We start from the raw sequence: 25,098 nt of genomic DNA on the forward strand, positions 1-25,098 counted from the left end.
GCAAAGAACAGAGGGCACAGCTGCAAATTCAGCTGAGACTTGACCTGACACACACGCACACGTGTACATACACACACACATCAAAGGGCACAGCTGCCAGCTCAGCTGAGACTTGGCCTGACTTGCAGCAAACAGGGATGGAAGAATGGATGGACACACGTCCTCCTGAAAAGCTGGAGTCCGGTGGGCCAAGGCCACTCTGTGAAATGGCATCAAGTACAGAAACAACCCAGAACCTCAGCATGTTTATCACGCACAGAACAGCAGGAAGCAGGAGCTAATCTGTCTGTAGTTGAACAGCCCCAGGCTGTAATGTCTGGGAGAAGGAGGCTGCAATTGCCATGTGCACTTTGCACACACTAATCAGTCCTTCCTAAGTATTCATGTTTGCACACACGGTCCACAGTCACACTCCAGAGGAAGGCCTTCACATCCCTCTGAGCCTCACCCCATGGAAGACTCTGCCAAACCCCATGGGACTGAGGCACTGGTCCTTGATTCAACAGTGCACACCTACGCATTCCCTCAGGACCTCATCTGCTATTTACACAGCCACATGGGGCTTACTCAGTTCCCCAAAAGAGGTGCTGGGTTGGTGGGTTGGCGGGAGGGAGGGGGGCTTCATCTATGTGGGTATGGGAGCCCTTCCTCCTACTGGGTAAGGCTTTCCAAATGTGGCTCATAAGGAAGGAGTGCCCACACCCCTGTAAGTAAACCCTCACAGATGGTCTGTAAGGAAGTCTGATAAATAGTGAACTTGGATTGACCTGTGCCTTGGTTTCTCAGGGACCTGAGAGGTAGACAGAGCTAACCTCTCCTCCCAAGAAGAAATATTAGCAACATAAACAGATATCTTTAGCAATTCATCAGAAAAGGGGCTGCTTGTAACACTAGAAGGTTAATAAATTAGGATTAACTGGTTCTTGGGCTGAGAACTTAGAAGAAAAGCCTTTCACATTATTTTTAGGTAAATTTTTAGATATTGACTGCCATATTTTACAATCTCCATTATCAGAGTTTATTAATTAAACCATTTTATTTATCCACTGTCTCCTGGTACCTCCGGGTGTAAACTGAGGTCATGCCTCTCCTCTGGTGGTGCCAGTTTCCCATAACACAGACGGTGTCTGACCCAGAGGTCACATATCTCTGTCTCCTAAAGGTTAAACTCAGTTCACATCTACTGTTTATTAAGGATGGTCAGGACACTGCTCTTAATTTGTAGAGAGACACTCTGGCCTTGTAAATAAAACAGCCAGTTGTAAAATGACCTACGCTTCCCAAACATCTGAGAAAATAGCTCACTGTGAATGAATGATCCTTGATCTGCTGAGAAAGCAGCTGATAGTCTGTTCTTATTCTCCTAGACTTACAACTTTATATTTCTTTATTTTTACATTTCTTTATATTTCTTTATTTTTATTTTCTTATGTCTGGACTCTTCACTTCTACTGGACATTTTTACCTTTGGGTTGTTAAGAAGATGGATGACCCCTCCCTAAGCTGTACTGCCTAATTTGATAAGAATAATGAGAACTTTGATGAACGCAATAAAATAAAGTAAAAATAAATACAAGGGTGTGTTTCACAACTCAGGCCTATGAGTTCCCCATTGGGAACTGCTCAGGTTAATGTTTCAAATGAAATCACCTGAGTCCAGGAGCCAGGCTGGCTCTAATTCCCTTACTGCTGGAAAGAGGCAGTCACATAGCACTAGCTAAGACAAAGCTTCAAGGGAACATCAGGTTAGACCAGATGCCTTGCTGATAGTTTTCAGAGAAACAACCCTAGAAAACCAGCTAAGCTTCACAAGGACACACAGCTGAGCTGTCTGACTTACAAGGCTAGGGTCAAGGATACAAAATGGCCTGATTGTGGCTAGCTCCCCTTGCTAGGTCTGGTTAACAAGCTAAGGCGATAATTAATTCCTCATTCCCATTTTTGCCCTCAATCTCCTGATATAGAAAACCATTGCTGAGTCGCTGTGTGCCCTGAAGTCTTAAAGTAGAGCTGACTGATCTTTTCACACATAAAAGTTTAGGTTTGTGGTTCCTTTAGGACTCCTCATAAGATTACATTGCAAAATAAGTAATAAAGTAATTGGCCCTTTCTTTATGACTTCAAAGTGCCGCCTGCCACTGAATGACTGGACCAGAACACCTTGCTTACCACACAGTTAATCTGTACCAAGTTGCTTGGCTGTGAATGTATGTGGGTTCTTGGTGTGGTGCTATTTTGTTTGGAATCTAACAAATAAAACTTGCCTGAATGCCGGGCGGTGGTGGCACAGGCCTTTAATTCAAGCACTCGGGAGGCAGAGGCAGGCAGGTCTTTGTGAGTTCAAGACCAGCCTGGTCTACAAGAGCTAGTTCCAGGACAGGCTCCAAAGCTACAGAGAAGCCCTGTCTCAAAAAAAAACAACAGAAACAAAAACAACTTGCTTGAAGATCCGTGTGCAGAGCCAAGCCACTAGTTAGCCACAGAAGCAGTGGTGGCACACGCCTTTAATTTCAGTCAGGCAGACAGATCTCTCTGAGTTCAAGGTCACCTGGGGCTACTTGAGAGTAAATCCGTCTACAAGGAAAACAGAGCTCACATCTTTGATCTCAGCATTTAGGATAACACACCTTTAATCCCAGGACTAAAGGCAGAGGCAGGCAGAGGCAGGCAGATCTCTCTGAGTTCAAGGCCACACCTTTGATCTCAGGATTTGGGATGACACGCCCTCCATCCCAGCACTAGAGAGGACTCTATATAAGGCTGTTGTTTGGCGCAGCCTCCCTGCAGTCCCAGGTTTGGTGGAGAGCTTTGCAGACTGCAGTCACTCCGAGGACAGCATAGCTAGCCCCTTTGTCTGAGCCGTGGTAGAGTTAAGAACTCTCTTGTGATTTGGCTGCTTTGTTTTTCTGATCTTCAGCTTGAACTCCAATAACTGTCTCTGTGCTTTTTTTTTTTTATTAATTGTGCTGCCTCGGAGTCTATAAACTTGCGGGGGAAAAAGTATAGGGTAGAAAGAACAAAGAAAGAACCTAGAAAGAACACAAAAGAGCAGAGAATAAAGAAGGTAGCCATCTGCTAAATGGGTCACCACACTCGCTCGTGCTCAAGGTCCACAGGGAGCAGGGGTCGGAGGCAGCAAAGGTGGAACCAGAGCCACAGCCAGAGTCATGGACAGAGTAGCCAGTGGCATCAGGAGTACAAGAGGAGGCATAAAGGCCCGCGGCACAGCCGGGGGCACAGGTCAGATTTAGAGGGAGACCTGATGCAAAGGTCTGGGAGGCGAAGCCGGAGCCCTCGGCCACCCCGACGGCACTCACAGGACCAGTCCTTACAGTCTGACTCCAGTGAGGAGCGCAGCTCCTGGGTCCCGCAGAATCGGCGGCGGCGCTCCTGGTCCCCAGGGTCATGGGCATCTAGTTCAGAATCCCCAAGATGCTCTCCAAGCCCTGGGACAGCTGACCTGGCCCCGAGCCAGCCAGGGAACCTGCAGCAGCGGCTGCGGCCCCATGAGAAGCAGAGGCAGCAAGAAGAGCTGTTCAAAGCCCTCGAGACGCCAGAGGAGAAGCGTGCAAGACGACTAGCCAAGAAGAAAGCTAAGGAGAGCAAGAAACGGGAGAGGATGGGCTGGAGTGAGGACTATGTGGGCTACACCAACGCCGACAACCCCTTTGGAGACAGCAATCTACTGGGCACCTTCATCTGGCACAAGGCACTGGAGAAGAAGGGTATCAGCCACCTGGACGAGAAAGAGCTGAAGGAACGCAACAAGAAGATCCAGGAGAGCAACCAGCTGGAGCTCCAAAAGGTGAAGCAGCTGCAGCAGGAGCGCGAGCGCGAGAAGACCATGCGGGAGCAGGAGCTGGAGCTGCTGCAGAGGGAGAAAGAGGCCGAGCACTTCAAGTCCTGGGAGGAGCAGGAGGACAGCTTCCACCTGCAGCAGGCCAAGCTGCGCTCCAAGATCCGCATCCGAGCCGGGCGGGCTAAGCCCATCGACCTGCTGGCCCAGTATGTCAGGGCAGAGGACGACGACCTAGCCGTGGAGGTGCAGGAGCCCTACACCTTCCTCATTGGCCTCACAGTGGCGGACATGGAAGACCTGCTGGAGGACATCCAGGTGTACATGGACCTGGAGCAGGGTAAGAACGTGGACTTCTGGCGGGACATGACAAGCATCACGGAGGATGAGATCTCCAAGCTCCGCAAGCTGGAGGCCTCAGGCAAGGGCCCAGGGGAGCGCCACCGCGAGGGCATCAACGCCTCGGTCAGCTCCGATGTGCAGTCGGTGTTCAAGGGGAAGACATACAACCAGCTGCAGGTCATCTTCCAGGGCATCCAGGGCAAGATCCGAGCAGGTGGCCCCAGCCTGGACATGGGCTACTGGGAGAGCCTGCTGCAGCAGCTGCGCCCGCGCATGGCCAGGGCCAGGCTCCGTGAGCGCCACCAGGATGTTCTGAGGCAAAAGATGCTCAAGCTGAAACAGAAGCAGCGGGTGGACAGAGAGACACTGTGCTCCATTCTCAAGTCTGAGCCCAAGGTCATTCACGGGCCCGGGCCCTCGGCGGACCCTGAAGAATCCGAGGGGGCTCCGGCACCTGGGGATGGGGAAGCGGACAAGGACATGGACAGAAATGGCGAGGCGGTGCAGATGGAGGAGGACCCGATCCAGGAGAGCCTGGCAGACTACTACGATGCAGGCCTCTACAGCCCGCGGCTGCTCATGGCACACGAGCTGCCACTGGACGCACACGTGCTGGAGCCGCAGGAGGACCTTCAGCGCCTGCAGCATTCGCGGCTGCAGCTCCAGGCCACAGGCGACGCGGGCGATAGTGCCGAGGACATCCTCTTCTTGCAGCGCGCGCGAGAGGGCATGGGGCAGGACGAGGCGCAGTTCAGCGTGGAGATGCCGCTGGGCGCGCGCGCCTACGTGTGGGCAGACAAGTACCGGCCGCGCAAGCCGCGCTTCTTCAACCGCGTGCACACGGGCTTCGAGTGGAACAAGTACAACCAGACGCACTACGACTTCGACAACCCGCCGCCCAAGATCGTGCAGGGCTACAAGTTCAACATCTTCTACCCCGACCTCATCTGCAAGCAAGCCACGCCGGAGTACTTCCTGGAGGCCTGCGCGGACAACCGCGACTTCGCCATCCTGCGCTTCCACGCTGGACCGCCCTACGAGGACATCGCCTTCAAGATCGTCAGTGGCGAGTGGGAGTACTCGCAGCGCCACGGCTTCCGCTGCCAGTTCGCCAATGGCATCTTCCAGCTGTGGTTCCACTTCAAGCGCTACCGCTACCGCAGGTGACACCCAGGACAGCGCCAGGGGCAGGGAGCAGGATAGGTGTGCCTCCTGAGCATCCTCTGGGCTGCCCCCACAAAGAGGAGTGTCTGATCCATGGGACCTGCCGATGCCATTCTGCACTGAGGGATGCTGAGCTGCTTCTAGACATTAGGAACCCACATGTGACAGAGGTCCTGCTATGATGACCGTGTTTTCTGCAGTCTGAATCCTGTTTGCATTGGAGGAGGACTAGAAATGCAGGCTGAACATTTGACTGTTTTAATCTTTGGGACACCGAGCTCATTGTGATTATTTGGACCTGAGAACTAAGACCTAAACTTTCCCCTCAGGGAGAGAAAGACTCAGGAATGACTGAAGCCCTCTTCACTTAAGAAGGGGCAGACTAGGGTATAATGGTTGCTCAGAGACTGGACCTGGTATTTGATAGCAGCAATGTCATTGGACTTTCAAACCATCAGAAAAAAAAAAAACAACTTTTCTTGCCTTTTAATTAGAATGGATTTCAGAAAGTTGTGATATGTTAAAAATCTGGATTTATTGTTAATTTTTATTCTAGAACTATGGTCTTGACCTGGTAATGTTTGGAACTGCTTATAAAACGTTGAGAATAGTTTGACACGCCCTGTATATGTTTACATTTAATGCATGTGTTAAGAGTTTAGATTTTGATACAGTATAAATTGTTAACAGGTTCTCTAGACCAGCTGAAGAAACTTTCAACTCAGGCGACCTCCTTTCTTTTAAATAGGAGACTATAGTCTTTAGGAGCATGATTATCCTTAAAACATGATCTCTTCAGACAAGAAAGTACAACTCCGGGGCACAGAGCCCAAAGGTATTTCTCTCCCTCAATCTCTGTTGTTCACGGAGGTCGGCAGTCAGAGATGGGTTTGAAGCTTCTTCTCCCCAGATACCCAAGACAGGAACTCACATAATTAGAATGCCTGTTCCAAAAGTGGGTAAGTCTGAGTAAAAGAAGGAGTCTTTGCCTAAGACAGACACGATCATCGGTCCTGTTGCAGAAGCACGGGTTTATTAAGATTAATAAAAGGAGGGAAGTGTGGAGGCTGAATTATGAAGGCCCATATTCCACATTGTCTGGCAGGCAGAGAATTCTGAGCGACCTACAAGGTGCAATTTGCACCTGCCACCAGGAGGTGGTTGCCTGGCTTTTTGATAGTAAAACATCCTGACACCATCCTACCAAGTGATCAGGATATGTTAATGCTAACGTTGTTTTGCTCCTTCTCTTCTAAATTAGGAGGTCACTTGGGGAAGAGGTATTTTCAGTCCATGTGACAACAGGCAGGGCACGACATGACCTAAGTCATTCCCCTGCTACCTAGGAAACAATGCTAAGGAATTTTGTGTTACCTGCCCCCGCCTCAATTTACCTTGATATAAAAGCTGTTTAAAAAATAAATGCGGGTGATTTCAGGATTATAGATTTTTCAGGATTTGAATGATCCCTGAAATTCTCTCTCAATACTGCCGTGTGAACGGTGTCTCATTTATTCACACCTCTCCACTTGGGTATGAGAACTGGTTTATCTTAGGCTGGTCCCTGACATATTATTACCAAGTGTTTACGATAATAAGGAAATATAGGTTAGTAGTTAATTACCTAATATATCTGAACTTGTAGTCACATTAGGTATGTTTTCAAGGTCAAAGAAAGATGTATTTTTGATAGGTCATCCTCAAACACAGATCTACACAATATGGCATTTAAGATGCTTTCATAACATAGGTAATTTTTTATGACAACGAGACATGTCTACTCCTGGCAGCATCAATCTACTTCAGAGAGGATAATGGACACCAAAGAAATTCCACGTGGAGTTTTCTTTGTGGCAAAAGTAAGCCACTGGGTAAGAAGACGCCCCTGCATCCATGGCTGACATCAAGCTGTCCTAATCGAACAAGCAGGACACAAAGTATCTTGCTTCACAGAAGTCTGTCAGATATGCTAGGCCTATAGGCTGAAGATGGATGCCCCAACATTGCAGAGGAACTTTGGGTGACTGTCCGAGCAGCCAGCTGTTTATACCATCACTCACATGTTTTGAAATGTGCTTGCTTGCACTTCCTGCTTATTCAGTTAATATTGTTTCCACCTTGGGCCTCTGAGGTAGCCTAGTTAGTAATAGACATAGAAAAGAAATCCACTAAAGAAATGTAAAACGTTGAAAGATATCAAAACAGCTTTGGATGGCAATGCTAGTTGTGGTGGAAAGTAAATTAGGTACAAAATTTTGGACTCACCAAGATGGGATAGATGTGGAGTATTTTCTCTGAAATTGTCAAATGCAAAAGGGCTAGATATTGTTGGTGTGTTTATTGCCTCTATATATTGCATTTGGTTATTGTACTTATTTTATATAATTTTTCTTATATTAGCTATAGACTTTTTTTATTTTAGACAAAAATGTGAAGTGAAGTGGCATTTTACTTGTATTTTAATAAGTAAAACTTGCCTGAGGTTCAGAGAGTAGGTCAGCACCACTGATCAGTCTAACAGACCAGGCAGTGGTGACACACACCTTTAATCCCAGTAGCCACACTCGTTGCCACAGAAACCGGGCGGTGCACACCTTTAATCCCAGCCCTAGAGAGGAATATAAAACAGGAGGAAACAGCTCTCAGTCACAGTCTCATTCTGAGATCCTTGGAGGTGTGATCGCCATTTCAGACTGACATAGACCTAAGAGCCAGTGGCTGGCTGCTTTGCTTTTATGATCTTCAGGATGAGCCCCAATTTCTCTGAGATTTTATTAATCGTGCTTCAATTACTTTGACAGACAGATGGACACAGGCACAGGAAGTTGGGCCACCTAGTGGAAAAACTGCAGTAACCTGGAAGCGCCACGTGTTTATGATATAGTCAAACAGGGTTATTGCATACAGCTGAACAGGGAGGCGTGCACACACACAGCACAGAGGACACAGTATCCAGCTCAGCTGAGATGTGATCTGACACACACACACACCCCAGAGGGCACAGCTGCCAGCTCAGCTGAGACTTGGCCTGACTTGGAGCAAACTTTTCTTTGGGATCTTTTTTGTCCTAAATCGCCTTCTCCAATCTTACCTGTTTTCTTCACCCCCTTTTCTGAAGTTGTAACCCTAACTGCTATTATGGAGTTGGCATACTGTTGTGGAATAACATACTTTTTTAAGATGTATTAAATTTACATTGTAGAATAATTGTTTAACTATGTAAATGTATGTGGCTTTTGTTTATGATGCATTTGTTCCTATGTAAAGATGTGTTGGGGCTGGAGAGATGGCTCAGTGGTTAAGAGCATTGCCTGCTCTTCCAAATGTCCTGTGTTCAATTCCCAGCAACCACATGGTGGCTCACAACCATCTGAAATGAGATCTGATGCCCTCTTCTGGCCTGCAGGCAGACACACAGACAGAATACTGTATATATAATAAATAAGTAAATAATTTTTTTTTAAAAAAAAAAGATGTGTTGCTGTTTCACCTTGCCTAAGGCACCTGATTGATCTAATAAAAAGCTGATCACCCAATAGTTGGACAGTAGAGATACAGGTGGGGCTGGCGGCAGAGAGAATACTAGGAGGAGGAAGGAGGGGAATGCCTGGGGCCAGGCAGCCACCAGCCATCCAGACAGAAGAAGCAGGAAATTGGGACATACAGACTGAAAGAAAGGTAAAAAGCCCGAGGCAAAACAGATGAAGAGAACAGGTTACTATAAGGTTTAAGAGCTAGTGGAAGAAGCTTAAACTAAGGCTCAGCATTCATAACTAATAAGTCTCCACGTCATGGTCCGAGAAAGCCTAGGACAGTATTCAGCGTACCTCCCCAGTAGGCCTATCTAGAGACCTGAAAGTGTTCTACTAGTCCTAGCCATGTGGAGAGGACAGAAGGTCTTTGGTGCCTGGAGAGTTGTGATGGAGAAATAACAGCCGTGTGAAACGTCCACACAGGCTGATGTGTGGCCACTTGCTCCCCAGCCCATGCTGATGGTTTAACAGACTGTGGGTTTCCCTCATGGAGTGGGTCAGCACTTAGCATTCCAGCTGCTGCTTCCTGGTCTGCCACCATGTTAGGAGCCTCACTGTGTGTTCCTGCTGCTACAAGAGACCCAGACTGAAATCAGGAGCCAAGATAAACGGGCCTCCCGTGAGCTGTGATGTTGGGTCTTCTGTCACAGAAACATAAAAGTAATACAGTTGTCAATCACTGTTTTTTTTAAACCTCCCCACATTTATTACAGAACTAAAAATATTAGTAACTATGTGTATTCCTGCAGTAAGGAGCCAAACAGCAATCTACTTGGGAGAAGGATGGATCATAAACTTTTATTGATATGGACATCTTTCCCAACACTTGATTTGAATCACATTCACAATACATAAATACCACACTTTCTTGTTTAGAAAACAATCTCTGGCTGCCGTCCTGATGCCGACTGAAGAGAAACATAAGCCTCTACCTGAGGCATAAGACATTATCTCCAGCACTGGACCAACATGACATACCCACAGAAATTCAGTGAACAACCTGCAAGAAATACAGCCGTCAGCTTTGTGGGAGGCTGGTGGGTACTTCTTATTTTGGTTTTTGATACAAGCTGTTATGTAGCCTAAGTTGACTGTGAGCTCCTAATGTAGCCAAGGCTGACTCCAAACTATTTTTCTGTTTGTTTATACAGTGCTGGGGATAAACTGACCTTGGACTCTGTTTTTATTCCACCAGTTTTGATATTATTCTATTTACCAATGTACAACTAAAAGAACTAGATGTTTCCAGGAATTTTAAGACTATGTGGGCCTGGAGTAGCACCTAGAAAGGAGAGAAAATAAAGAAGAGGAGAGTGAGTGAGTCACTGAAATCACCTGGACTCACGTCACTGTGAGAAGATCCCGACTGGTTGTACGTGTATGTGGAAGCCAGATCAGCCTTTAATTTAGTTCCCCTGGACAAATGCTACCCACTTTGCTTTTTGAAAACACAGTATCTCTCACCGGCTTGGAACTCCCCAGGAGAGTAGGATGGCTAGTCAGTGAGTGCAAGGGTCTACCTGTCTCCACCTCCTCGGGGCTGAGATTACAAGGATGCGCCAATAAGCCAGGTTTTTTAACATAAGTTCTGGGGATTAAAACCAGGGTCTCATGCTTGCAAAGCTAGCATTTCGCCTACTGAGCCATTTCCTCAACCCTTTCACGGCACTGAGTGTAATTCACCGCCTTGTGGTTGAACCTGGGGACAGATGATTCGGCTGCTCTATATCTTTAGTGACAGTCGATGTGTCAAATTCAGCATATTTAATACCAGCTTAAATAAAGCATTAAAGTTTTATATTCATGCTGGAGAGATGGCTTAACAGTTAACAGCACATACTATTCCTGCAGAGAATCTGAATTTGATTCTCAGCAACTACCAGGTGGCTCACTACCAACTCTGCCTGTAACCCTAGGTCCAGTGGATCTGATGCCCTCTTCTGTCCTCCACAGGTAACTGCATTCACACGAACAGGCACACACAGAGACATACGTGTAATTAAAAACAAATATTTTAAAAGTTATATACTTGTCCTACTTTTATTCCAAAATTATTATACTACATATTTGTAGTAAACATTTAGGAAAATATGTTGAGAAAGGAAGAAAGCCTTTCTCAGCTGCTTGAATGCCATGACACTGTTCAAGAATGGTGTCCTGAGGAATTCCTAATCCCACAAGGGTGCTGATAATAGCCACGGAGAAGAGTCATTCATCCACGGTATAACCAGGTTGTAAAAAGTTCCACAGGATTAGAGAAGGTTCCCCACTGAAGGGCCTCTCTGAGGGAGACATCAAGTAGCATGACACTATATAATCAATGCAATGTTCTTTGGTTATAGCCTATTAACTAACTAGCAGGAGCTTAACCTCCTTGCTTACAAGAGACTGGTGATTCTTAGCAGAGGCTAGCTCTGTCCCCCGGGAGACATTTAATAATGCCCAGAGTCAAGTTTATTTTTTCTTTCTTTCTTTCTTTCTTTGAGACGGGATCTCCACAGCCTAGGTTCAAACTCACTATGTGTATAAGGATGGCCTGAGCTCCTGATCCTCCTGCCTCCACCTCCTGAGTACCAGGATTATAAGCATGTGTCAACACATGAGTGGAGACCATTATCCCACAAACATGGGGTGCTGCTGGCATCTACTGGGCACAGAAAGGAGGAATGTTACTCACATATCCCACACTGTGCACAGCAACAGAATTCTCAGGCCACTAATGCCAGTTCTGAGGTGGGAATTTCTGAAAGGTTTACTTAACCTGTTGCCTACTACCTGTTGACAATTCATTCCAACTTCCATCCAAGACTAAGTCTTCGCATCACAGAACTCAGTGATGATGTGTCTGAATGAGCTGTGTGGTGGTACGTACATAAATCCCAACATTGGGAGGTCGAGGTAGGGCGATGAGAAGTTTGAGGCCAGCCTGGGTTACATAGCAACAGCCTGTCTCAAAGAACAAAACAAAACAAACAAACAAACAAACAAACCCAAAGAGCAAAAACAACAAAAAAGCAACAACCACCACGGCAAGTGGAGAAGTCTGTTGGATGATTAAGGGGGAGGATGCTATGAGCACAGTTCAAAGTCAACCGCACTAACTAGCAACTCTGTATGTGATATGTTTATGTGTGTGTGGTACACATGTGTGTACAGGTACACAGGCACATATGTGGGCGTGTGGAGGCCAGAGGTCAACCTTGGGTGTCGCTTCTCAGGAGCCATCTGTCTAGACCTGGTGTTTAGACAGGGTCTCTCAGTGGGACCTGGAACTCGATGGTTAGGTGAGGCAAAGCTTCCTAGTCAGCAAGTTCTAGGAACTGCCTGTCACCGCCTCCCAGCAGCGCCACCACAGGTACATGTCACCATGCTGAGCTGCTGACATGCCTGCTGGACATTGAATTCAGGCCCTCACACAGGTGTGGAAAGCACTTACTGAGCGACCTCCCCAAGGTCCCAAACCAATATTTTATGTGACCTAAAAGTTGGTGTCACAACTTCATAATGTGTACCTGAGAGGACCTCAGAGTTAGGGCAGTTAGTGCTAATGTACTGTTAAATGTGAAAGCACAAAATAGTTAGATTATTTTCAGTAGGACAAAAACAAATAAAATTGTGCTAAAGGCAAATATTCAATATATTTCATTTTCACCTAAAAAAAATCAGCATGTGAAATGCCATGCACGCAGACACCATCCCTCCCCGAGTCCTATTTTTTACATATTTACAATTTTACATATTTACTTATTAATATATCTTCTATCTTTACAATTATAAAATTACTTCACACTGGGAGAGTGTGGGAACATTAAATTCATTTCAACGTAGACTTTGTAGAATCTGTTTATCCTTTAAAAGGCCCAAAACCAATAACAGTGTCTACCACAGAGGAAGCCCATGGGAAAATCAGAAAGGACATAAAAGATTGAAACAGAATTCATACAAACCTACTTCACCAACTCAAATAAATAGTGCATTATTATTTACTAACTTCCCCTGCTAGGAAAAAAAAAACAAAACAATCCCTAAAACTGTACCTTAAAAATACTTTGATGTTTTAAGCAGTTAATTCGTATTCCGGACCTGAACAGCAGAACACAGCAGCTCTCTGAAATCAGCCCCAACTAAATATGGCCATGAGCAAGACATCACCCTGCGTACACCTGAGGTTGCAGTGGGGGAGGGAGCTTGTCATTTTCCACATTTTCAGAGTCAATGGCTGCTAATGGTTGGTTTGGAGGCTTAATCTCAAGTGGGTATTTCTCAACAATGTCTTGAACTTCCTTGGCAATCCCATCTGTCCAGTCTATTAAGTCTTTTTCAAGTTTCTTGGCTTCATTCATGATCCTTTCCTGCCGTTCATTCAGCTGAGACAGGAGGTCCAAGTTCTTATACATTTGCTTCACACCTAAGCAGGCTTCAGGGGACCAGCTCTCAGGCTCCTGCTTCCTTGGGGAGGTCTGGCCGGACATGTATCGGTCAAAATCTTCCTGACTTAAATTCAGAGACTGGGCATCTAACTTCTCAATGAAAGCCACAGCACAGCACTGCAGAGGAGAGAACAGCAGGGTAGTCAAGGCAGAAAGGCTGCAAGAGTTCAGAAAGATTTTTTTTTTAAACTTTATTTTATGTGAACTGGTGTGAAGGTGTCAGATCCCCTGGAACTGGAATCACAGACAGCTGCAAGCTGCCATGTGGGTGCTGGGAATTGAACCCGAGTTCTTTGGAGGAGCAGACAGTGCTCTCAACCAATAAGTCATTTCTCCAGTCCTCAGGCAGATTTTAAACTCTTTCCCCACCCCACGTATTGGGGATTGTACCCAGGGTCTCATGCACGCTAGGCAAGTACTCTGTTACAAGCTACACCCCAAGCCCTTTCTTGTGTTGTTGAGACAGTTGGTAGCCCAGGCAAGCCCTGAACTTACTCTATAACCATGAATGATCTTGAGTTTCTGATCTCCTGGATCCTCACACTCTGTTTTAGAGTCTGAGATTACGGGCTCGGGCTGCTGGGCTTGCTCTCTTTTTAAGACATGGTCTCACTATGTAACTAAAGCTGACGATCTACCCACCTCATCCTCTCAGCTGTTTTCTGAACACTTGATTTTCCCTTTGGTCCAGTGGCATTACAGTCCCACTACTTCCTGTTCCTCACAGATTCTGCCCTCTGTTCCCCATCCTGTCATCTCTGTTCTCTCTCTCAGCTGCCATAGGCCTGTGCTGTCTGCCTTCAACTCCCCCTTAGCTCCAGTTACTTAATACCTGTGAAATATTTATCCAAAACCAAACAGCTCCCATGTCTACTGAACTTTCCTTTCCCAATATCCCTATTCATGTCAGTGGCAATGCTGAATCTCCCCCAGGAAGTCAGCGGCACCGGAATCAGTTGGTTCCTCCTTGCAGCAGATCACGTGGGGCTGCAGTGAGGCTCCAGCAAGCCTCAGATCTCAACTCATGAGATGACCTGCTCATTGTAATGGTACACTTCTGGAGAAGTGCAGGGAGGTGGAGGACAGCCGGCACAGGACCGAGTCACATCCCCCAGGAGTGCACTCTTACCAGGTTGGTGAAGTAGTAGCCGTCCTCGCCAGTCATAAGCCGGCTGGGGTTGCAGAAGCGAGTGATGTACTGGATGTTAGACTGCAGGCGAGGGGGGTTGCCCTTCAGGACGATGTAGATGAGGGTGGGAAGGAAGTCATCAGCAGAGGCCGGCTCATTCTTGGTGATCTTGATGGCGTTGAAGATGTGTTTGCTGCATCTGGTGATACAGGCCAGCTTGTCCCGAGGCACACGCTTTGAGTCCATCTCGATGATGTCTGTGAAGCAGAGGGACAGCACCACCATGAGGCAGTTACCACACCTGCCACCCCAGCATAGGATGCTAAGCAGAAATATACAGTGACACCTTGTTTTTATCTTAAGGGGGTTGGGCAGAACCGGACTAAGTATTTTTAGTCTTTCAGGATTCAGAGTTGCCTCATTACTCACCCCTCTAGCAGTTAACTTAGTATAGGAAGAACTTAGATACCCAAAGCAGTAAAGACAAATTCCTAGCCACAGAACACATAATTGAATCAGGCATGCCACCTTTAAACCATCCATCTCAAGTGGGAATGATACAAGTTTGCCCAAGAAGCCCATGGGAAAGCATCCCTAAAAACTAGGCCTGTAGTGATAGCTTATTTGTATTTTAATAAATAAGCTTTCCTGAAGATCAGAGTGCAAAGCTAAGCCACTAGAGACCAGGGAGTGGTGGTACACACCTTTAACTCCAGGACTCAGGAGATGGCAGACAGATCTCTGAGTTCAAGGCTACCCCAGGCTACACAAGATCAATTCAGAAACAGACCCAGGTGGTGGTGGCTCACACCTTTAGTCCCAGTATTTGAGAGTCACACACCTTTAATCCCAACACTAGGAAGGTGGACACAGGAGCGATACTACTGGGCGGAGGAAGGAATATAAAGGGGAAGAGACAGGAATTCACTGGAGTGTGGAGCCTGAGGCCTGATGGAAAGAGACACAGTGCAGTCTAGGCAGTCTGAGGACTGGTAGAGGTGAAGGGTTTCTCTAGTGGCTTTCTGCTCTGCTTCTCTGTTCCTGGGCTTTAACCCCTATATCTGCCTCAGAGTTTTTATTATTCATGCTACAAAGGCTTTAAAAAAGTTACACCGTTTCTTCTGTTTGCTTTTTTTGTTTTTATTTTTTAATTTTTTAAAATTTTTTAAAAATATTTACTTATTTATTATGTATACAATATTCTGTCTGTATACCTGCAGGCCAGAAAAGGGCACCAGACCTCATCACAGGTGGTTGTGAGCCACCATGTGGTTGCCGGGAATTGAACTCAGGACCTTTGGAAGAGCAGGCAATGCTCTTAACCACTGAGCCATCTCTCCAGCCCTTTTGTTTTTATTTTTGCAACTGGGACTTATATTTCTATCCCAGTCTGGCCCCAAATTCCCTATGTAGCAGGATAACCTTGACTTGACCCTTTTAGCACTACCTCCCACGGGCTTGAGTGATGGGTGTGCACCACCACACCCAGTGCAGTACTGGACAGAACTGAGCCCTATCCCCAGCCTCTTCAAATATAACGAGCCCAATTCCCAGCCTCTCCTAGATACCTTTAAACTCAGTTTAGAACACCTTTGCTGTGCACATTGCTTTTCAGGGATATGGCTACCAACAAGCTATTTCTTAGACAAAGAAGTCAGAAGAGTGGCCTTAAGTGGGTTAGAGTAGTAGCCATTGTAATATCTAGTTGTATTAGACTTCAGTTAGGTCAATGATCAAATAATGGACTTTGGGCCAGCAATATTGGTTGGTATGTAAAAGAACTTGGCTGCTACTCCTGACAGCTTGAGTTTGATCCCTGTGGCACACACTGTGGAAGGAGAGAACTGGCCCCCACAAACTGTGCTTTGTCCTTACACTCAAGATGTAGTATGCTGCCCCAAATAAATAAATAAATAAGTCATGCTACTTAAAAAAATTATCAAAATCATGGGCTGTAGATATGGCTCAGCAGTTAAGAGCCCTGGCTGCTCTTCCAAAGGACCCGGGTTCAATTCCCAGCACCCACATGGCAGCTCACAACTGTCTGTGACTTCAGTCACACAGACATACATGCAGGCAAAACACCAATGCACATAAAGCAAAAATAAATAAATCATTTTTTAAATATCAAAAGCAGTTCAAGTAAAAAATAGAGAACTTGGTCACAAAACAAGAAGGGGAAAGGAGTTTACTTGCTGTAGAGTGTAGTACCCCAGCACCCAGGTGGCAGAAGCAGGCGGGTCTCTGAATCTGAAGCCAGCCTGGTCTTCCATAGCAAGTTCCAGGCTAGTCAGGGTTATATGAGATTCCGTCTTAAATGAATGAACAGAAGAAAGAAAGAAAGAGGGAGAGAAGGGAGTGGAAAAGAACGATAGATTTTAAGGGCTTTCCCATGGGTTACTATTGCAAATCATGCTCATCTGTGGAGAAGCCCCACTCACCTGTGATGGCTTTCACCACCATGTCAGACACTTCAGGGATTTCCTCATTGACAGGGACACAGAGCATCTGAGGTGTTACCCAATGTAGAGCCCTGCAAACAGAGGAGTGGTCAGGAAGAAGTCCAAGAACAGAGGTAGGCTCTAATCTTCTGTAAAAGGAGGTGAGATCTACCCTGGATTTCAATGGTGCCATTCATGGGCTGAGGACTCGAGTTGAAGAAAAGAGCAGGTGGGAACGCCTGTAATTCCTTGGGAAGTAGAGACAGAAGAACAGGCGACTAAGGCTAGCCTCAGTTACATTAGACTCTATATCAAAAAGGGGGGGCACTGGAGGGATGGCTCAGAGGTTAAGAGCAATCTCTACGCTTGCAGAAGACCTGGGTTCGGTTCTAAGCATCCACATGGAGGCTCACAACCATTTGTAACTCCAGATTCAGGGATCCAATTCTTCTTCTGACCTCCATGGGTTCCTATGCGTACATGGTACACATAAGATACACTCAAGCACATACATACACACATAAAGTACGTTTTTAAAGGAGAAGAGAGAAGAGGTTTCCATCAGGAGTCATAAGGAGCCCCAGCTGTATGTTACTGCCACAGGCCCGCCTTCCCCACCATGATGGGCTATACTCTCCTAAACCACAAGCCAAATAATTCCTTCTTTTCAGCTGTTTCTAGCAGGCATCCCAACAACGCAGGTGGTTGGCTAGTAAGTAAGTGTTCCGCTGCTGCCGAACCTGGGGTCACTCCATGGATTCCCTAAGAATGGGTCAGTAATCACCAGCCTCAGACCAGCAAAGCTGTGCCTACAGGGCTGCCTGGGAAACGTAACCCAGCAGGGTGGGAAGGAGGAGAAATAACACCCACTACCTTGAGACAGGCAGGCAGTTTCCCTCCAGATGAGGAAAAAACAAAACAAAACAAGAAATCAAGTCTTCCTGTTCTTGAAAATGTTAGAGATCTAGAACAATCTCAACTATCCAACACGGTCCCATCTGCAGCCAACTGAGTTAGACAGAAAAGCAGGTACCATAGGCCTGGCTGAGAATCCCACACGCTGCACTGCTCAGGGCTGGACGCTCACACGCATTATTGCTCACATGCTATCATTCCATTCTAGAAAGCAGATAAAAGACAGGCATGCCAGTCACCTGATCCTCTTTTGAATGGCGAGATCTTTCTTCTCATCATCAGTAGTCTCTGGGCAGAACACGAATTTATAGAGACGAGTCATGATGTACTTTTCGATCTGATCCATTATCCTCTCCACTTTCTCTGGGGGCACTGGAATGCACAGATGGGTACAGCAGCTCAGGAAAAGGTTTTTATAGTATTTTCCACACAGAAAAAAAAATTAATTTACTATAAACACACCTAGTAAAGAAATTACAAATATGACATTAAAAATCCCCTTTAAATATTGACAACTCTTTTGGGCTGAGGATATGGTCTGTATGAGAGAGAGCTTGCCTAGCATGCAGGAAGCCATGGGTTCCACCCCAGCACTGTATAAACCAGGAATGGTTTATACATATATAAGCCTCTCAGGCACTTGGGAAGTAGAGGCAGGAGGATCAGGATTACAAGGTCATCCTTGGCTATAATCAAGTTAGAAGCCAGCCTGAACTATGTGAAACTCTGTCTCAAAACTACAACAACAACAACAACAAAATCACAACTTTTTAAACTGCATCTTACAGAATTCGCACCTATTTGTTAAACTGTTCCTCTGGGATCTAACAGGTATATGCCCTGCCAAGTAGGAAGACTTTCTGTGGGTCCCTCTCTATTGCTACAACACTTGGAATTCCCAAGACTGCCGAGTGCTGACAAATTTCCATTCTTCTGAGCTTTTCCATACCCACCATGTTCTCTCTGAAGCACACACACAGTCATCATGCATACGTGAAATGCACCCTAAAGTACAGTATTAATGGAAGGCCAGTCCCAGACAATCTCCACAAACCCAAAGGTCTAAGTTGGTGAGTCTCAATTTTTTTCTGCCTCAACTCCCTTAGGATTACGCCATCATGAACAAAGACTCATCGAAATGGCAATTCCAAGGTGGGGAATACATACAGAAAAATTCCTGAGCACTTTTGATCTTCCTCACTTTACCCATAATATGGGTATTATAGTACTCAAAATACTACTCAACTGTCCTGGTCATACAAAGGGGGAGACATTCAAGGGTGTAGCGAGCTATGAGGCAGCTGCCAATGTCAGTGCAGCACTTCAGCAAGACGGCAGACACCAGCCAGGCCAATCAGGGGAGTCGAGGATAGCTACCTTGAGCTACAACCAGCTGCACCATAACAGCTGGCTGACAACGCATTACCTTTTCCACGAGTCTGCATTCTTTCGGCCACATTCTGGTAAAAGTCCTGAGTACATTCTGACTGCTCCTCGATGCTTAAGTCCTGGGATCAACAGACAAGAGAATGGTGAGCAGCTGGAAAGTTTCAGAACACTAAATTTTATCAAGTTTCTAAAACACACTCCTTACATTGAGCCAATCCTAAAAGCACTTATAAATTACATATATTCTACAAGAAAAAAAAATCTCCTGCTCATGATTTTTACATTTCACTATATGTACATAAAATCTGTGCACACTCCATTTATTTCACTTAGATCATCACCCTCCTTATATATTATTACTATTGTTGTTGTTCATTTTTTTGTGACAGGGTCTTGCTGTCTAGACTTTTTTTTTAAAAAATGTATTTATTTATTATGTATGTGTTCTGTCTGCATGTATGCCTGCAGGTCAGAAGAGGGCACCAGATCTCATTACAGATGGTTGTGAGCCACCACGTGGTTACTGGGATTTAAACTCAGAACCTCTGGAAAAGCAGAGCAGCCAAGTGCTCTTAACCAATGAGCCATCTTTCCAGCCCCCTCCTTTCTAGAATTTAATAGTTGTAACATGTAGGCTTTTGATCCCTTTAAGTTCATTTTTTAAAAATATTCATTTGTTTATTTTATGAGTATGTGTGTGTCCCTGAGCATATGAGTGTTCACAGAGGCCAGAAGAGGGTGTTGCATGGATCTCCTCAAACTGAAGCTACAGATAGATGGTTGTGAGCCACTATGGGGGCGCTGGGAATCAAACCTGGGTCCTCTGGGAGAGCAGCCAGTGCTCTTAACTGCTGAGTCATTGCTCCAGCCAATTTTTAAAAATTGGTCCTGGGGACTGGTCCTAGGGTATCACGAATAATAAACGAGTGCTTTCCTACATCCCACCCCATTTTAAGTTTTGTACATGCATAAAGAATCCACATTTACTTTTTTTTAAAAAAAATATTTTATTTGTTTTGTATATAGTGTTCTGTCTACGTGTATGCCTGTTGGTCAGAAGAGGGTGCCAAATCTTATTACAGATGGTTGTGAGTGACCATATGGTTGAGCTCAGGATCCCTGGAAAAGCAATCAGTGCTCTTAACCTCTGAGCCAACTCTCCAGCCCCCACATTTACTTATTTTAAATTTATTTTGGGGTGCTGAAGAGAGGGCTCAGTAGGTAAAGCCCATGCTGCCCTTGCAGAGGACTCAAGTTTGGCTCCCGATTCTACCCATCAGGCAGTTCATCACTGCTGACCTATAACTTCAGCTCCAAGTGACTCAATGCCCTCTTTCAGACTCATGGGCAACACACTCATGTGCACATACCCAGACACACATACACTTACAATAAAATCTTTTTAAGCAAAAGAATTTGTGCGTGTGCGTGTGTGTGCGCGTGTGTGCGCGCAGTGCCAGCAGAGGCCAGAGAGGACGTTGGACCTGGTGGACCCTATGGAGCTAGAGTTACAGACGGAGTTCCTAACCCTGACGCAGGTATTAGGAACTGAACTCGGGTCCTCTGGAAAAGCAGTACACTCTCTTAACCTCTGGGCCATCCCCCAGATCCAGGAGAGCCCCACTACTAATCAAGTGTTTTTCTCAGTTGCTCTCTAGGAACTACACATTCATGGGCACAGTGATATTTTTATCCAAGGTGCAGTGAGCAGATCGAGGCACCTAGCATGCGATCCTAGACTTGTCAGTGTGCTGTGCCAGGAACATTCCAATTCCTTCCACTCGCTATTTAGAAATACACCACTGATTGTCATCAACCACAGTTTTCTACTGTGCTGAAGAACATTAGAGAGGCTGAAGAAGGTCATTCAGAGGTTAAGAACACCTGCTGCTCTTCCAGAGGACCAGAACTAAGTTCTAGCACCCATATCAGATGACTCACAACAGCCTGGAGCTATAGCTCCTGAGCTCCCACACCCTCTGCTGACCTCTTTGGGCACCTGCCTGCAAGTACACATATGACATGCAGACACACACATATATACATACAAATAAAAAACAACTCCCCCAAAAAAGTACATTGGAGGTTTCAGCTAAGTGCACCCTTGTGCCTGCTCTCCTTTGCTCATCCCTCTGTCTTGCTGCCCTGTTCTGCACTCTTACTTCTATGATATGGGCTTTTTCAGCTTCTGCTTATAAGTGAGAACACACTGCTTCTAATTTTAAAACTAAGTCCGTACAACTTCCTCCCAACTTCCTCCAGAATTAGAGCTGTGCTGATGAGTCTCTTTCTTTAAACAGTGACCAGGAAGGACAAACCACCATTTGGAGTAGAACATTGACATGGGTGTTGGCAATGTGGCTTTGTGAGAAGAGAGCTCAACTAGAATGCAAAAAGTCCTGGGATTGATTCCCAGCACAGGGCACACCAGGGGCGAACACGTGTGATTCAGCACTTGGAGGTAGAGGCAGGAGAATCAGGTGTTCAAGACCAGTGTAAGCTACATGAGACCCTGTCTCAAAAATAAATAAATTTATGAGTGAAATGTTCAGTAAAATTTTTAAGGTACAGGAGGGATGTTATCTTTCCATCTATTCTGTGAAAGTGTAAGTGAATGAAGATGCAGTCCCACTTTAAACTATAATCTCTTCATTGAAACACAGAAAATACCTTTTCCTTAAGCATTAATACCAAGCAAACTATAAGTTAATACAAACTAATCAGTAGCAATTATTTTGTTTTGTTTTTGTGAGACAGGATCTCTCCATAGCCCAGGCTGGCCCGGAACTTCCTATGTACACCAGGCTGTCCTCAAACTCAAGTGACCCACCTGCCTCTCCCTTCCAAGTGGGACTGGAAGGTGTGCGTCACCTTGCCTGGCCATAGCAAATTTTAATAGCAAGACTGTTGGGGGGGGGGTGACAATGAAATGGCCAAAAGGTCCTATGCTATGCTTGGCCACTTCCTCAGTAAGAAAAGCGAGGTTACACAGTAGCTGCACGTACAGAAATTGGGTTTTATTTTTAAAGATTTATTTTTATGAAGCTTTGTCTACAAATATGTATTGTACCACATGCATACGTGGTGCCCTCAGAAGCCAGAAAAGGGTGTCAGATCTGCTGACAGTGGTGAGCGTGCTGAGAACTGAACCTGGGTCTACAAGGGCAGTAAGTGCTCTCTCTTAACCACTGAGCCAGCTCTCCAGCTCTATGGAAATTGTGTCTTTAAAATCTGAATTAAGCGTCTAGAGAGATGGCTCAGTGGTCAGGGCACTGGCTGCTCTTAAAGAGAACCTGGGTTCAGTTCCCATCCCCCACACGGCAGCTCCCAGTCACCTGTAATTCTAGCTCTAGTGCCCTCTTCTGATCTGTTAACACAGGGCAGTCAAGTGGAGCATAAACCTACATGCAGCCACAGCACACACACCTGGACTGAGCAATGAGGTGGAGGTCACTCTGGCTGGACAGCAAACGCAGGCTACGAGACCCTGCTCAGAGAGCAGAGACAGAAACAAGCAAGCAGAGGAAAAACCTCGAATGAGAAACTCAGAAAATAAGCACAATTTCAAAAAGAAATTTGGGTTTTACTGCACTATTCAACAGACTAAAAGGCAATGTACACTGAAGATAGTGAGGATGTAGAGGGTTAACCCTTTCAAAAAAGAGCAGGCTGTTCTTTCAGGACAGGTAGAAGGTAAGGACCTATTTTTAACTTTTTTTTGTTGTTTTTCAAGACAGGGTTTCTCTGTGTAGCCTTGGCTGTTGAGGAACTTGCTCTGTAGGTCAGGCTGGCTTCAAACTCACAGAGTTCCACCTGCCCCGCCTCCCAAGCTGCCCCACACCTCACAGTACAGTTCCGGCCATCCTCTAACTCACTCCACCTGTCTTTTAAGTGCTGAGATTAAAGTCACATGACACTATACCCAGCTTGATTTGGGGTTCTGAGACAGACTGTCATTGTTTTGTCCAAGCCAGTCTCAGATTTGTGGGCTCAAGCAGCCCTCCCACCTGGGCCTCCCAGTGCTGCAGGTACAGGCTTACATCAACACGCCAGCCTAATAACATGCTTTCATATGGACAGACTTGAAGAAAACAATCCCTCACGTCATGGACCACATAAACTTAGGTTACACGGTTTTCTAGTTAGGAAAGATTAGTGTCTCTTCGGATTTCCCATGCCTTTTCTCTTTCTTTCTTTTTGAGATGAGGTCTCACTATGTAGTTCTTGCTAACTTGAAACTTTACATAGACCGGGCTGGCCTCTAACTCAACTCAGAGATGCAACCCATCTGCCTCTGCCTCTTCTGCAGAGATTAAAGGTGTACACCACAATACCCAACTTTTCACCATGCTTTACAATTACTGCTGAAGGACTGGAGAGATGGCTCGGCTGTTAAGAGCAGTTGCTGCTCTTCCAGGGGACCCAGTTTTGACTCCCAGCACCCATATGGCAGATCACAATTGTCTCCAACCCCAGTTCCAGAGGATCCAATGCCCTCCTCTGACCTCAGTGGGTCCTGCATGAAATAGGTACACAGACATGCATGCAGGCAAAATACCTATAAAGTAATAAAGTACAACAAAAGAAAGCTATAGATCCTATACTACACGGGTGACCACACACACCCTTGACCTCACAGTCATTGTTTTACCCAATTAAAGCTTGAGTCTTACAGTAAGACTATTTTCTTAGTATTTTATTTTTAATTATGTGTACAAATGCATGTGTGGAGGGGTATGTGCATGAGCACAGAACTCGCAGCGGCTGGAAGAGGGCAACAGGTCCTCTGGAGCTAAAGTTACCAGCAGTTGTGAACACCCCAAAAAGGGTGTTGTGAACTGAACTTCTGGTCCTCAGAAAGTGCAGGACCAGCGTACTCTTGATTAATGAATCATCTCGAGATAGTCTTTTCTAGTAAGATTGTTCTATTCAAGTAATATTATACAACTAAGAAGGACAAAGAAATCAGGTGGTGGTGACACACATCTTTAATCCTGGTAGGAGGCAGAGGCAGGTGAACCTCCATGAGTTCGAGGCCAGCCTGATCTACAGAGTGAGTTCTAGGACAGCCAAGGCTACACAGAAAATCCTGCTTTGAAAAACCAAAACTGCCAGGCGGTGGTGGCGCACGCCTTTAATCCCAGCACTCAGGAAGCAAGGCAGGCAGATCTTTGTGAGTTCAAGGCCAGTCTGGGCTACAAGAGCTAGTTCCAGGACAGGCTCCAAAGCTACAGAGAAACCCTGTCTCAAAATAACAAACAACAACAACAACAACAAAAACCCTAAAAACAAAACAAGAGGGATAAAGAAACCAAGCATAGTAAATTCTAGCATCTTTTGTAACTCTCCTCCATTGACTCCCCCCCCCCCTTTATTTAAGTGCTGGAGGCTGAACTTTGTCCATTGAGCCATATGCATGGTCTCTTCTCCACTTTCTGTGGGGGTGAGTTGGTTTTTGTTTTTTTATGTAAATCCCGGTCTCCAGCCTCCATCTTTGGAGACCCCATCCCTGTGCCCCTTGACCCCTACCGAGGAGGGTCAAAGTAGCCCGCCAAACTTTGACCCCTCCCCAGAAAAGGTAAAGACCACTCCCCCAGGCTATTTAGACTGCTCCCCCCAAAATAAACACGTGGTCCCCGTGTGTCACCCCCCATCATCCCTCCCCTCCCCGTGGTCGCATCGGCGGCTTTCTGGTTCCTCTCGGGGCCACCCAAGAGTGCAGGAGTCCAATTAAACCTGGATATCTTTTAATTTGGTTTGTTTTGGTTCGGCATGATTGGAATTTTTGTGTTAGCAGAGAGCTTGTGTTAGAAAATATTCTTAACAATTTGCTTTTTTTGTTTGTTTGTTTTTTGAGACAGGGTTTCTCTGTGTAGTCCTGACTGTCTGTTCTGAACTCACTCTGTAGACCAGGCTGGACTCAAACACAGAGCTCTGTCACTGTCTACTTCCTGAGGGC

At 45.9% G+C, this 25,098-nt stretch overlaps 2 protein-coding genes across 3 annotated transcripts in view; one reads left to right on the forward strand and one right to left on the reverse strand.

Moving 5' to 3' along the window:
* Positions 1-637: 637 nt before the first annotated feature.
* LOC125400068 (splicing factor Cactin) lies at positions 638-5,920 on the forward strand. The gene has a single exon (XM_048433759.3). It carries the CDS (start codon positions 3,080-3,082, stop codon positions 5,303-5,305), a length of 2,226 nt encoding a protein of 741 aa, XP_048289716.3. The 5' UTR covers positions 638-3,079; the 3' UTR covers positions 5,306-5,920.
* A 3,684-nt stretch (positions 5,921-9,604) lies between these two features.
* Rabgef1 (RAB guanine nucleotide exchange factor 1) overlaps positions 9,605-25,098 on the reverse strand; it is a 50,619-nt gene continuing 35,125 nt past the window's right edge. For both annotated transcript variants that reach the window (XM_085681900.2, XM_085681897.2), the window contains exons 5-9: positions 19,177-19,258; positions 17,990-18,122; positions 16,836-16,927; positions 14,395-14,651; positions 9,605-13,382 (exon numbers count right to left, since the gene is read on the reverse strand). In XM_085681900.2, coding sequence (XP_085538026.1) covers positions 12,984-13,382; positions 14,395-14,651; positions 16,836-16,927; positions 17,990-18,122; positions 19,177-19,258 — 963 coding nt within the window. In that variant the 3' untranslated portion in view covers positions 9,605-12,983. The remainder of the gene's footprint in view (positions 13,383-14,394; positions 14,652-16,835; positions 16,928-17,989; positions 18,123-19,176; positions 19,259-25,098) is intronic.

Source organism: Myodes glareolus, chromosome 2 (genome assembly GCF_982192425.1).
Source record: "Myodes glareolus chromosome 2, mMyoGla1.1, whole genome shotgun sequence".
In the NCBI taxonomy this organism is placed as follows: Eukaryota; Metazoa; Chordata; class Mammalia; order Rodentia; family Cricetidae; genus Myodes; species Myodes glareolus.